Here is a 15,329-nt window from a genome sequence, read left to right as displayed (position 1 = left end):
CAGGTTCTGACACAAAATCCAAACCCCTGTCGGGTCGGGCTCGGTTATTGTTCTCTGGGGCTCAGTCTGTTATTTCGTATACTGCTTTAACCCTAACCCTAAACCCTGGATTGTTGATGCTTAAATGTCATGAGGAGCTGTGTTTTAATAACACACAGACGTTCAGTCCACCTATGTCCCGAAAGTTTTCTTTACAAGTATGTAGAAAATACTTGTACCGCTACACCCTCAGTACAAACCCATTTAAACCCATACAATCTCAGTTGCAGCTGATACCAGCTCTCCTACATTAAGGCTATAGCCTATGCAGCAGCATGAATTGGGCTTGAGAGCACAGAGTGTGGAATCTGGAGAGGAGGGAAAACAAAATGAGAAAGAGGGAGCGTGCAGAGTTAACTTGGGACCTTTTGTAAACCCAAAGGGAGGTAGAAGACAATTCACTATGCAGATGTTGTTTATGTCCTGTACACTACTTTGTGTGGATGAGTTTGGAAAATGTAGTGTATACTTCTCTGTCCTTTAGCAAAAACTGTTTCAGGTAAGTATGGCATCCCCCAAAAGACAATTAGCCCCAAGACATACTGACAGTAAAATAGTTTTTTCCCCTTATTACACGCACACGCACACACACACCCACACGCCGCAGGCCCCTCTGGCTGTGTACGCCTGCAGCAGCATCCACAATCTGGATTCCGAGGAGCCGCTCACTTCCTATAACTTGAGCATCACTCTTCTAATGCTCTCACTTTTAATCCTGTTGGTTCCACTTTGAACATCATCCTCTGAATTTTAACATTCACTGTGGACTTTGTTGTTGATGATGTGTTTTCAAAGAGTTTTACGTGCTGTCTCATGTGACGCACAACAAACAGGAGGCTTAAGTGCTTCTCGGCTTGTAATGTTTGTCTCAATTACTTTTTTATAAAGATGAAGAACGTATCCACACTTCCTCTCACTGAATAAAGTTGTTGAGGAATTTTTGACCATCCTCACACATTACTGTATATGCCACTATATATTATGTATATTGTATATTAGACAGAGAGGCACCAACTTCAACTCTCACCAACTTTAACTCTTTTTGCGTATTTCACCAGTGGCAAGACGTAAGGACAATGTGATTCAGGAATGCATACTTTAGGATTACCTATCCAATAGGATGCGAACACCTACATATAACATAGAGAGGGACAGCAATTGTAGCCTTTCATGTATGTGCTGTTAGAATGGGTGACGCAAGTAGAGGGAGATATATGGCGATGCTGTGGAAGACCTCTTCAGACTTGGGGGAGACAATTGCTCATGTTACAATGTTAGCGTTTGTATATTGTTCCACCTTCTGGTCTCGTTGAAGCATCAAGTCTGCATTAAAATCTTCTGCATAAGAATCAGCTGCTGCCTGAGTTCTCCTTTCACCAGCTTCCTGATACGGGCGCTGCCATCTTGTGCAGGTGACGACATTTAGAGCCAGAGTCGGTGCAGTAGTGATTGTGAAGCGGAGCAGCGGTAATAAGTTCCTGCTGTACAAACCTCCCTGACAAATCACGAGTCAGTCTCAGCTGTCAATCAAATAACTAATCAAACCTTAACTTCAGAAACCAGAAAAATTAACACGGTAAATGTTTTTTGGGAACAATGTATGAGATGTGTACTTTGGCTTTAATTTGGCTCATGTCTGAGAGGGTGGGGTTTATGACCTATACTGCAGCCAGCCAGTCAGAAGATGGTTTATCTTAATTTTGTCCATCTTTATGTACAGTCATAAGTTTACACCTGTGGTATTTTATGTTCTTTTTCCCCTCTCCTGTCAGGGTCCGTTCGTACACATCGCCAGTCTGTGTGCTGCTCTCCTCAGCAGGTTCATGTCTCTGTTTGGAGGAATTTACGAGGTAAGTCCTGTTTATTTCTTTTTCTCCTCTCAAGTTTCCTTTCACTCCTTCAACATTTTGCACAACTGCTCACTTGATTTCAGTGTGTTTTTGCGGCGTTAAATTAAAACATCTATTATTCATTTCTCTTTTTATTGTTTCTCCCTATAAGCTGTACACGCCATATAACAAATACTGATGGAAAGAGTTTCAACCTCCAACTCAAGTTATTTTTCTCATTCCATTTCATTCACCTCTTCAAAATCCAGTTTTTGTCCATTAAACCGATTCCCTTGGTGAACTTAGTCACTCTCTGTTGTTGCTGTGCTTTGTGAGGAATACGCTGTGAATGCTTTGCAAACTGAGTTGTGCCTTTCAGATACACAGGTTTGCCTTCTTGCCCTCTCTATCTTGGTAGTGACATTTTAATCAAGGCTGGAATATATATTTCTTTTTTAAGAGCAATTCATATTCTTCTAAAAAGTTGACAGAATATTGAACGTCACTCAAAAACAAGCACTGAAGCTCAGTTCTGCTTGTAGTGAACATGCAAATACAACTTGATCAATTATAAAACCGCAGGTATGTATGTTAAAGTTGGGTTACTGCATTAAATAGTTCAGATGTTCACTGGAGCTGTCAGACAAAGTTGAACACTTGACGTTGCTCCACTCGTCTGTGGTGGCTCCTCAGCTGCTGCTAACAGGTGAGCCCACAGATTTGTAATAAGGCAGCTACATGGTACAAAGACGACAAACAGCCTCACCTTTGATCGTAACTTTACCATTTACCACACGCCACTCCGCAGATGCTCTGGTGTCACGATTGTCTGCTCAGGACGGCTTTGCTTGCTAGTCCTTCATTGTCATAGCAAAGTAACATTACTTTATTGATAGGTCAAGATGAATGGGTCATTACAGCTCAAATACCAACTTTTCCCCCCACCCTCACTTGAATGTTTGAATTTCAAATAAAAAGTGACCGCCCTAGTGGTCTGTTAATGGTCTCAATGTGCTTTTCTAGTCTTGTTAACCACTCAAAGCACTTTACAGTTCAGTTTTTGCCGTTCACCAATTCACACACACATTGATACAGTGCGTCTGTCTATGTGCAGCACTTTGTAAAATAGATGAGAGGTTCAGTATCTTGCCCAAGGACACTTCGGCATGCGTAATGGGGAAGACTGAGATCGAACCGCACAGCTCTCCCACCTGAGCCACAGCCGCCCCACTGTTCACATAGAATTTGTTTTTGGTTATACTTAAGATTATGACCCCTGTACGGCAACAATGCAATAACAATATTTTTGTATGGTTAACACATTTTGGTCTATTTCATAACTCCGTGTTTCCCCCATACAACACCTACACATTTGCAACTCCATTACACTGAAATCACTTCAAATGATGATTAACATGTCCCCTTGTCAATTACTGGCTTCACTGCTTGAATTTGTCACATACTGCTTAACAGATTAATAAAGACACACACTGTGGAAACATTTGGAAAATGTAACCTGGTTCCATCAGCTGTACAGAGTTTGTCATGCAAAAAACTGCCGAACTTAATAACAAAACAGTCAAATGTGCGTCATTATCTTATCTTATTAGTCTGAAGAGGTGACGTGTGACATCACTGATGTGTTGCTGAAAAGCAATTTTTAAAACTGGATCTACAGGGCGAACACTAATTACTCTTGTGGCACTAACATGACGCCAGAAAATTCAAAGTGTGGAAAGAAGAGAGGGATTCTGGGTAGAGTGTTAGTGGAATCAGCAAACAGCCGCTTTGCATGAATGTATTAAGGAAGGTCGTGGGCCATTCATCAGACTGTAACTGGCTCATCCAGCATTCAGCTGCTGTGTGTTGTGTTAACATTAGTCTTGTACGGACTCTGAATGTGGCTTGTGCGATCCAATGTTAGTTTGTCTTCAATAAGAAGAGCAAGTGTACGTTCATATCTCCCGAGAATCAAATTAGTTCAAAGTATCAAAGGAGGTTTTGCGTTGCTGAAGTCGATGCTTTTATTCAGAGCTGCTCACGTGGTTTCGGTCATCAAAAATTCATCTCAAAAGCAGCCAGGCTCAAAATGCAATTTTTTTTCTTTTTCATAGGAATCAATCTCTCTCATCCCATAAAGTCTGGATGTTTTCATCTTGAAGACTAACTTTGCTCAGATAGATGCAGCGAAAGGAGTTGAGCATTTTATTTGGTATGGTGGGGGGAAGGCATAGAATATGGAAAAAGCTGGATGGTAAAGATGCTGATCGATCAGGGGAAAGACAGAAAAATAATTTTCTTCCTAATGCGTCTCCTCCTTCTCGCGTTTCATCCTCTCCGTCTTTTCCATCCTTTGGGAGAGGAGGCCGGGAGCTGGAGGAAGGCAGAGAAAATCTTACTCTCATCTCTATCTTTTCTGAAGATGTGAGCACTTCTCTTTGGGGAAAAAACGATGGGGAGATGGGAAGGCTTGAGGAGAGTACACAGGGCAGTGGGACTGAATGAAGAGTCAGTGCAAGAGCTGCAAAAACCCTTCTACTTTATGGCCTCAAGCTGAAGAAAGAAGCATTATGTAGTCAGCTGCTTCGACAAAACAGATATCGATTGTGTTTACAAAGGTGATTTGGAGGATCAGCTGAACTGGACCGGATTGTAGTTGTAGATGTGCTAGAAAAGACAAGCTAATTAACTTTTATTGTCCATGAAGACGGACCTGACTTACAGCAGGACAAACATATAAATTAACATACATAAAACAGAAACAGTGATAGCATAGCATCAAATCAGTGATTGCAATGTCAATAATTTCACTATTTTTGTACCCTTTGTATCATCATTTATCAGCCTGGTGTGTGTGTGTGTGTGTGTGTGTGTGTGTGTGTGTGTGTGTGTGTGTGTGTGTGTGTGTGTGTGTGTGTGTGTGTGTGTGTGTGTGTGTGTGTGTGTGTGTGTGTGTGTGTGTGTGTGTGTGTGTGTGTGTGTGTGTGTATATGATGATCAAAGCACTAAAACACTTCAGTAGGATAAAGATCGTTTTAATGTGACAGTTTAGATGAACACCTGATTTTACTGCAGCTGAGGTTGAGAAAATGAAATCCTCCTGTGCTTAGTTGGCAGGGTTTCCTGTCGTCTAATGCAGTACATCCACATTGGCATTTTGCTCAAACCAATATACTTTACATGTCATGACGGGCTTTATTTTACAACCCTCGCTAGGCACTTTCTGTCCCTCAGTCTCCTCCATTATTCTCTCGCTCAATGTGACCGCTTTTATTTTTCCATCTCCCCATCTTCCTTTTTATCTTTCTGCAATAATCATCATCATCATCTATTGTAAAGAGTAACACTCTTGAGGTACACTGTTACTCTTTACCGCCTGTGTGTGTGTGTGTGTGTGTGTGTGTGTGTGTGTGTGTGTGTGTGTGTGTGTGTGTGTGTGTGTGTGTGTGTGTGTGTGTGTGTGTGTGTGTGTGTGTGTGCACCTCTGCAGCAGTAACTCTTCATAGTTTGAAGTACAGTATACTAATGTGGGCTGTAAAAGCCAGTTTTTTATTTTTCAGCGTGCTTTTAGATAGCGTGCTGTCCATTTTTTAAAAAAGAAGGATGAGTCCTTCACACACACACACGGAGGAGCCATTGTTTGAGAAGTGCTCTCACTGGGTCAGATTTAATAGAGATTTAGAAGCAAATGTTTTTTTTAAATCAGGACTATGACTGTTAGTTTATTGAGTTTTTGGTACTGAAATGCTGTTTTGTTACTTATTGAACAACATGAGTGGAAATCAGACTGAAATGTTAAGTCTTACAATCACTTAAACAGTTAATATTAGCAGTTTAAAAAAAAAGTGGTATTCATCTGTCCTTACTCGTCGAACTTTGTTTTGTATTCTCATGCTTCCTGAAGGAGCCTGGTTTTATAGGGATTAAGGTAATTCTGCATGATCTCCGGTCCGTGTTCCTTCTTCCCCACTACTCAGGTCTTGTCAAATAAATTCAAAAGTTATCTAAAATTTAAGCTAAATGTTTATTTGAGTATCTTGCCTCAGAAACATTCTTCAAAATATAGTATTATCCTTGTATTTGTCCTTGTCAAAATCATTTGTCAGGCACTATCATATCACCTTGTTGTAACTGAAATGTCTATGATGAAGTTACTGTATCTTACTTTGCACTGACTAGTATACACAAACCCAACAATATTTGGAACCCATGTTTTTTAGGACTCCAGATATTGTGTATTCTGTCTTGTGCTTTTGTGCATTTTCTTTTGAACAGCCTGACATGATTGGTGTCTTTGGAAACTTTGGGATCTACACTTGAATTCACAAAAAATTGGTTCATACCAATTGCTTTGTTCCTAGGTGGTAATAATAACACAAAATTAATGATTTTACAAAGCACTCGCCAGTTTTCTCATTTAGATTTTTCTCTTAGGGACATAGAAAACACGGAAGATATTTTCTTGACCATCTTTGTGTCATAGACTGGTTTGTTAAGCACATTTTTTTCGTGTTTGCAAATCTCAATAGGCACAAATTTGTATTCATGAAGTTAACATTACTATTTCATGATCTAGGAGAAGAGAGGATCCAGCCTGGAACAGTTGAAAAAAAAAGTTGGCAGGATTAAGGATAATGATAAAATAAATGTGTGTGTGTGTGTGTGTGTGTGTATGCAAGCACCAGTACAGCGTGAGTTGTTGCACGTTATAAGTTTGTAAGCACAGGATAAGCCAATGAGCATAAAGTCACACAGGGAAAGCACACATACGCACACACACACTAACCTCCCTTTATCACTGTCATGCTGCTTAAATGAAGCCAGTCTCATAGGAATGAAGGTAAGATCAGTCACTGCCCTTCAGTCATGCAGCTCAGTCCTTTCATTTGTTCCTCTCTGTCGGTCCCACTGTGTGTCACACTGCAAATCCTCCTCTTACAACACGGTCATCATGATTCTCTTGCAGGAAGAGTCTCATATTATATGAACTCTGCAGTTATTAATGTAATTTAACTACAGTAAAATAATTGAGCTTATTTGTCAACTTCTTAATTTTTTTACTTTTAAGCTTATGCTTCCATGTGTTTGTGTTTGTGTGTGTGTGTGTGTTCCAGAATGAGTCGAGGAACATTGAGATGCTGGCAGCAGCCTGTGCTGTAGGAGTGGGCTGCTGTTTTGCTGCCCCCATTGGAGGTGAGTCTCCATGTGTGTGTATGTATGTATATATGATATTCAATTCAATTCAATTTTATTTGTATAGTGCCAAATCAAAATATACATTATCTCAAGGCACGTTACGTAGAAGGTCTACACCCTAAAAATGATAGAGAACTTCACACAACAGTGCACATGGTGAACTTTATGTCAGTGAAATTGATGGAGCAATTTCAGTGATGTTTCAGAGGGGATCTGTTAGTGAAGGCAATATCCCTTTGCTTTTTGTACAGATTAAATCAGCTCATGTCAACTTTAGAGTCTTACATGCTCTGCTTACTGGCTATTACAAATCTCACAACATGGTCTAAACCAAAAGTAAAAAGAATGAACAAAACAACTGAGAATATATCTGAGTGTAGATGCTGTTGTCATAGTCTTTACCTAGTTTGTGTTTTTATGTTTTGGACTGTCGTATATTGCCTTTGCACCTCCTGACAAAGTTACCCACTGCAATACGATGCATGAGTCTGAATTGACGTTTTATTTTTGTACTATTTTATTAATCATATATGATCAAGGCCTTTGTAAGTATCATGTGTGGTCCATAATGAGTCTGTTTGTGTGGGTGTGTGTTACAGGAGTGTTGTTCAGTATTGAAGTAACGTCCACATTCTTTGCGGTGAGGAACTATTGGAGAGGTTTCTTTGCTGCTACATTCAGTGCCTTCATCTTCAGAGTCCTGGCTGTTTGGAACAGAGACGAAGGTAACGAGGACTATATGCAGCACTGTATTATATTAATGTGAAGTGCGAGTAACGGAAAGTGATTTAACATTCTTCCTTGGGTGAACGACCTCATTGAAATGAGTGGTTTGCTTCGTTCCAAAGTCTTTGCTTCTTTATATTCGACTAAAGTGTCTCACAATATTTGTTACAAGTTATACAAGACTCAAAGCTATCGAAATAATATACCAATTTTTTTCGGGGGGAGTTTATTTTAGAATATGGCAACAAAACAACCAACTTTATAACAAGTTACATCATCAAACTCAAAAATGCCTTCCTTTTTATTGGTTTCAGCTCTATACTAAAAAACAAATACACCTCTCCCTTCACTGGTCCTTCACAGGCTCCTCCCCCCACATCCATGCATGTGCTCACCAAGGTGAACCACTGATCTCAACAAGTCGGAATTAGCCACCAGCAACATTAGCAAATGGGACAATACTGACCTATCGGTTCATAATAAAAGGCAGATGAATGATGACACTATCTCATTTAAAATGTAGCAGGGGATGTTTCCACATGTTTTATTTATAAATTGTTCTAATAAAGAGGATTAGCATATAATGTTTGTGACCTCTACTTTGGAAATCGATGCTGGGTCCGCTAACCAAATACAGAGCCAGAGCTGTGTATTTAAACAGGATTTCTTCCAGGGCACACAGAGAACTTAGAGCTAACGGACTGTGAGGAGATATTAGCAGAATTCGACTAAAAGTGTATTGGATTAAAATGGCTGACCCCACCTTGAACACAAGTAATAAAGTTGAAAAGAGGGATTCAACATAATTCGATTTTCTACTGTATCAGGGAGATGGGTACTTTTTAGAAAAAGCTGCTAAAAGTTGCAACATCAGCAAAAACAAGAGAAAACACTAACTGTTTAAAAAAAATTCATTGTCTATACGAAATGTCATAACTGACATTTATTTGGTAAAAGTCATATTGAACAGAACTCATTAGCAACGATCAGCCCACTGTTAATGTTCTCTTCTTAATAATGTTCACAGTACAGCCGGAGATGTAATATCACTTGAAGGCATCTTAGATCATTAATGTATTAAACAAATCTTGATGATGAAAATAAAGCTGAGGAGGACTGGGATCATTTGGCAGATGTGCTCTGTTATAAAGCCTCACAACTGTCTCACTAAGCTCACAATGATAAAAACTAGATTGTTCTTTTACAGCACGAGTGTAATACTGACATTAATGGTGGTAGCCAGGCACAAGGCAAAACTCTCAGCCAATGAAAACCCTGCTTCAGGATCTCCAGTGCTCTTGTAAACATTTTTATTTTGTCTCTCACAAGAATTTCTCTGACCCTCTGTTTTCCCAACACTTTGCTCTGTCTGTGTTATGCCACCTCCACAACAAGCAGAAAGTTGTATTTACTTCACACCCGTTACCTTCCATCGGGACCTGAGCTGCTGTTAACACTTGTTCACTTCCCTGCATCTACCTCCAGTAGTTGTGCGATTTTGATGATTGTGTTGACAGTGTTTTAGTTTCCTTCCTAACTCCTGCTGTATTTGGTTCTTCCCCCAGAGACCATCACAGCCCTGTTTAAAACACGTTTCCGGCTGGACTTCCCCTTTGACCTCCAGGAACTTCCTGCCTTTGCTGTCATCGGGTGAGTTCTGACTGTTGATTGGGCTTTGTGCCATTTTTCTACCTTTATTTTGTCAGTCAGCACTGGAGAGGCCGAGGTCCTCAGCCAAAATCAAACCAAGGGTAAATTGCGGTTCTGCTGCATGTGCTGTTACCATTAGGCTACCAGAGCACTGTGATTGGTCAGTGTCATGGTTTTTAAACCTTCAATTACCTCCGCCAAGGAGGTTTTGTTTTAGTCTTGGTTTGTGTATTTGTCTGTCTATCTGTTTGTCTGTAATTAAGTAGGATTTCATAAAACTAGAGGACTGATTACTATGGGACTTGGTGGAAGGATGTGGTCAGGAAAGAACCCAACATTTTTAAGTGTGAATTCATACCAGGGGGAGGTTCCATCAGATTTCCAATAGATTGCCATAAAAAGCTTATATAAATTCAAACATTGTGAGTCATTGTTTTTGCTCATCTGGTTCCTCTGACAACTATTCGCATTTACTGCAACTGCAGCAGGAATTCAGATATCATTCAGGCGCTCTGCTCACTGCAGCTTATGAGGGTGTTTCTTGAGGGTAGCCTGCGTGAGTCACCTAACATGGATAATTCAGCCTGAAACAGTTGCTGGCACACAGAGGGGCGTCTTATTTTATCCTGCCGTAGCCCGAGGGCTCGTCCACGGCTGTGAACGAGACCACGGGCTCCTAGAAGAAAGCAGGTGGAGAGATGAGAGGGAGAGCTCTCCTCCCTCTTTCACTCTCTCTCTCAGATACAAGTACACCCCAGTGTTTAACTGTGCACAGGCTCCCCAAGAGAAGAAAAAAACCCTTCCCTTCTTTTTCTTCCTCCTCTTTTGTTTTTACGTCTTGTGGGTGTTTTTATTTTGTCCTGAGGTGGTAACACCCACTGCTGCATCAAGGACTTGCACATACAGTACAATTAACACTCCCTCCAGAAGGCAACAGAGCACTTAGCCCCAGTTTAATGCTGTGCTACCATGTGCTGTGTGTGTTTGTGTGTGTGTGAGAGTATGCACCGCTGCATCAGTGTGGTTTCCATCTTCCCTTGCCAATAGCTGTCAAGCGGGTAAAGTCGGTCAGTGTCTCAGTCAACTAGGCCACAAAGAGTTTGTTCTGCGTAGGATGCTTCCAAGGGCATGTCTTTGAAGAGTCACACACTATTCTCCATAGTGTTAACACCTGCAGGCATTCAACGTGAGGATCCCTGAGACAAGGAGGAGGCTAGAGCACTACATGATTCATGAAGATGTGTGAGGCCTTAACATATGTTCGGATGCTCTTGTAAGTCACAAATGTCGACAAAGACAATGTTCTTATTTTAATGAACAATAATCCTTCATGTCCTTATTGAATACGCCCATCCAACATTCACGTTGATGGTGTAAGAAAAAAGACAATCCTTTTCATTGAATAACTGTATGACTGGTATCTGCACAACATTCAGGAGGAATTTTGGCCCAGTCTTCTTACAGAACTCCTTCAGTTCAGAAATTATGTTTGCTGTGAACAGTGATCCTCAGGTTTCCACAACATCTCTGTTGAGTTAAAGTCTCAGCTCTGACTGTCGTTCTATAGGTTTACGCTGGTGTTTAAAGTCATTGTCCTGCTGCATCATGAACAGAGATGTTAATCACCTCCAATGATTCCTTTAAGCCTATAGCTGTTACTGATCATTCTGCTTTGTGCCTTTGGACTCATCTTAGCTGGATGCCCACTTCTAGAGAAAGAAGCCATAGAACTAAATTCTCTCTGTGTATAGAGTTTGTTGACCTGAGTCTTTGAGATGACCGTGCTTTAGTCTTTTAAATTTGTATTGGTCAGATTAACTCTAACTCCCACCTCCAGTCATGTGTCACTGGCTGGACTCCAGGATAAATGTTTGAATGATATGTTCAATATTGTCTTTGTTGATAATTAGAACTTGAATTGAAGATCATGTTTTCTATGAAAATGTCAAAAAATGACTGTTAAATGCAATGTTAAAGAAGCTGACAAAGAACTGTCCAGATCAGCACGGAACCTTGATGGGTTCTTCCCTGACCCATGCCACTGAGTTTTGTGGTAATCTGTCCTGTATTTGCGTAATCCTACTAACAAACAAACAAAGATGAAAAGTTGAACATTCGCTGTTTGCAGACTCTCAAATGTGTTAAAATGCTGCATTTCTCATTTAGCTTCTTTGTATATTGATTATTGTTCAGACAAAAACAATCCAAAAAATGAAAACAATTTGAGGACATCACCATTGACTCTTTTTACAGTAATATCTGACTTTTTAGTCATTTGTTGCTCTGATATTTATATTTACCTGGCTGATTGATCTTCCTCAGTGCCTCCTCCTCCACAGCTTTTAATGCAAGTACCCGTCCGTCTGACACATCCACCTGGTCCTACCTCTAACCCTGCTTGGCCTCAAACGTTACCCTGACCCATCATTCCAACCTTTATCCAATCTCCAAACCATCATCTTTAACTACCCCACAGAGAGAGGGGACATTTGGTCCTTTTTCAGGGACAACGAGAAATGCATGTAGTGTTTTCCTCATCTGATTTCCCCTTTTCTCCCTGTTCATTATTTATTCAGAGGTATATGATGGAATTAATAATGCAGCTAGATAAATTTATAAGCATTAGCTTGTCTGCAAAGCTGTCTGAGTCCATTCTCTCGCTCGCTCTGTCGTCTCTCTTTCCTTCTCGCAGCCATAAAGAGGAGTCCCACTGAGCTTTTGAATGGCCGCTTATGTAAACCTCCTTTCCTGCTTTGTCTCCGACTCCCCCACACATCCCCATCACATTGTTTGCTCTCTTTCTCCTGCTCTCTCTCTCTTTCGCTCTCTCTCGCTTTCAACTGTAATTCTCTGTTCATTTTTCAACTCCTGTATGTTTCCCTTTTCAACATCTTTGATTATCTAAATGTTTCTCTTTTCCTTTGTATCTACAGAACATCCCTCCTACGTGTTTTGTTTACTTTCTCTTCTTCCTCTATCTTTTTTTCATTCCTCATCCTTCCTTTTTTTAATCCTTTATTTGTATGTATTGTGTTTATTTGGAGACTCAATGCATTTATTCTATTCAGATACAGTTTGATCACACGTTAATGTTCATGCCAGGTAGAACGATAATGGCACTGAGTACAGCGCACACCTCCGCCAGGACCCAACAGTCAAGCTGGAACAAATTTCACACACTGAAACATACATGTATCAGCCACCTAATCATGTGTAGGTTTTTTCATCAATAATCCCTGCATTGTTCCTGGGAAATCTGAGAAAATTACAAAAAAAATGACACAATTAAAGAAAGTGAAAACATGTTTTTGGATCAGCACCAAAAATGTATGGTTTTATCTTGGCCCATGTCCCGTCCTTCAACTCAGTTCTATTCAGTAGTTTTTGTGTAATCCTGCCGACAAAAAACCAACAAAACCAACGGACAGAGGTGAAAACATAACCTCCTTGATGGAGTTAAAAAATTGGTCCTAGTCTTTCTGATGTGTGTGTGTGTGTGTGTGTGTGTGTGTGTGTGTGTGTGTGTGTGTCTCTGCAGCATTGCCAGCGGTTTTGGTGGAGCACTGTTTGTGTACCTGAACCGACTTATTGTCCAGTTTATCCGGAAACAGAAGGCCATCAACAGATTCCTCATGAAAAAGTGAGTATACCCTTTTGCAGCCAGTAACTAATTACATGTTGGACTGTACTTAAATAAAGTTTTGAGATACATAGGGTATATAGAGTACTTTTTACTCTACATCACAGTAGTTTTACACTACTGTGATGCATTCACTGTGTTTGTAACCAGGCTCATTGCGTAGTTTCATGTCAGGCGTCTCCAAGTTAAGTAAAACTCAGGTTTTCTTTTTGAATTTTAGTCAAATTTTCAAAGTTGATTCATCACTTTGTTGGCTGACAGATGATAAATCTGCAAATCCTCTTTTGCGATTATCAGTTAATCGTTTCAGTCATTTTTCCAGCCAAAAATGTGGAAAAAAAGATCTCAGCTACAGCTTCTTCAGCATGAGGATTTGCAGCTTTTCTTTTCATCCATCAGTGTAAACCAGACATCGTTGTTCATCTACAAACAAATACAAAATAGTTAGATCCTTGGGCTCTGGGAAGATGAGACGTGCATCTTTTTCGCAACTTTTTTGCATTTCAAAGATTAAACGATTAATCGGCAGGTGAATGGATAGTGACAGTAACTGTTTGCTGCAGGCCAAGTAAAAAATATCCACAAACGTTCACTGCTAATGTATTATACACATGCAGCAGAAAAATGTATGGCAGCATAAACCAAACCATTATTACAGATGTGTGAGCACCTTGACCAACAACAAGCAACAACCACGACAAAATCTTGCAGGGACTTAAGTTTTGCTGATTTTCCTCCAGATGCTCTCCAACCTCCACCAAAAATGTTTTGCTCAAAATCAAAGGTTTTTCACTCAAGTGACTTTGATTAATTCATAGTGCCTCGAGCAAAATGCCTTAAATAGTCTTTGCTTCTTTTTTGAGAACTATGCACACGGTTTGCTTAGAAATTGTGGAAAGTGACCAACACAGGTGTTCAGGAGATGTTAGTTATTAGCAAGGTCAAACATCTGTTTATATTCATTAAGTCTTAAAAAGGCCTTTTCTCTCCTTGTTAAACAATTACCTTTTTTCCATTGAAGAGCATATTTTCAAATGCTGTTATAAAGGTCATTATCCTACGGTAACTCGTGCTGTAAAGGAGACCAAATACCCAATCTATCCAATGTATATTCTACCCCATATAAATGAAGGTTGAATTGATAAATACTAGTGCAGTGTCTGTTCTAAACTAGCCTGTTTTGAATGGACTGTTTGTTTGGTCTGTGGTGATGCTCGTTGCTCTTTTCTGTCTGAAGCTGTAAAAGCACCGCTGCTGCCAAAAGAGCTGTTCTGTTTATGTTCTGTTTATGTTCTGTTTATGTTCTGTTTATGCAAAGTTCAATGAGTCTTGACTCCTGATCTGGAGAATCAGTTTTTTCGACAACGTCACTTACATTGATGATTCCCAGACGCCGCTGCTACAGAGCACTGGTTTCCTATTTATTCAAACTTTATTAATATTGAACCTATTGCAAGTCCAAATTGCACCAAATTCAAAACTTCACTTCCTTGGGTCCTTTACAACACACGTACCAAGTGTGAAGCCACATACAGACAGAGATTTCTTTAATAAGTAGATGTAAACACCTAGTATGTATGTTGTATGTTGCAGTATGTTCTGTACAGGTGATCAGTTGTATGTTCACATGGCTGGGGCTTGTAATATGAGGTACACAGACGTCCTCAGACATAAATATAAAGGAGGGTTTATAGTGAGAACATCACCGTTATCTTATAAGTCTGAAACCTTTAAGACCCAGTAATGACTGCTGTGTTAACTGTCTCCCTTTTCTTTTCCCGTCTCTCCTCTCAGACGACTGCTGTATCCAGCACTGGTCACTTTACTTGTGTCCACACTAACTTTTCCTCCTGGCTTTGGGCAGTTTATGGCTGGAAAGGTATATTCCCCACTTCCGTTAATACACCTCAGTATTATTGTAATACACACCTCACTGCAGCCTTCACTGTAGTTCAAATTTAACAAGTGATCAGGGCTGTAAGTTTTTTCTTTCAGCACCAGCTATGGATGTCAAAACCTTATTACCTCATTAGTGATTTATGTTCATATGTGTTGCACTGTTTTCATGCAGCTGTGCACAAAATCATTATATTGTTTCACAACATCCTGATTATCAGTTATGTCAGTGTGTGATTTATTTTTTTAATACTCATGTCGCAGGTTAGAATGTTCTCATGAGTGTTGTTGTATGCGTCATCGTTTGCTTACGACGGAGACGAGCACATTGTCCTATGCTCCTGGGTTGACTC

The 15,329-nt window shown here is 40.1% G+C and overlaps 1 protein-coding gene across 6 annotated transcripts in view; it reads left to right on the top strand.

The window, feature by feature from the left end:
• Window positions 1-15,329, top strand: part of LOC117772721 (chloride channel protein 2-like) — a 151,905-nt gene that overhangs the window by 82,437 nt on the left and 54,139 nt on the right. For 3 of the 6 annotated variants that reach the window (XM_034604079.1, XM_034604080.1, XM_034604084.1), the window contains exons 7-13: window positions 1,812-1,889; window positions 5,773-5,796; window positions 6,983-7,061; window positions 7,664-7,789; window positions 9,356-9,440; window positions 12,979-13,080; window positions 14,875-14,959. In XM_034604079.1, the coding sequence (XP_034459970.1) occupies window positions 1,812-1,889; window positions 5,773-5,796; window positions 6,983-7,061; window positions 7,664-7,789; window positions 9,356-9,440; window positions 12,979-13,080; window positions 14,875-14,959 (579 nt within the window). The remainder of the gene's footprint in view (window positions 1-1,811; window positions 1,890-5,772; window positions 5,797-6,982; window positions 7,062-7,663; window positions 7,790-9,355; window positions 9,441-12,978; window positions 13,081-14,874; window positions 14,960-15,329) is intronic. The other 3 variants (XM_034604085.1, XM_034604082.1, XM_034604083.1) reach the window with 1 other exon arrangement.

This window comes from Hippoglossus hippoglossus, chromosome 13 (assembly GCF_009819705.1).
Source record: "Hippoglossus hippoglossus isolate fHipHip1 chromosome 13, fHipHip1.pri, whole genome shotgun sequence".
NCBI lineage: Eukaryota > Metazoa > Chordata > Actinopteri > Pleuronectiformes > Pleuronectidae > Hippoglossus > Hippoglossus hippoglossus.
The sequence above is the reverse complement of the archived record's forward strand: the minus strand, read 5'-3'. Positions and strand labels throughout refer to the sequence as shown.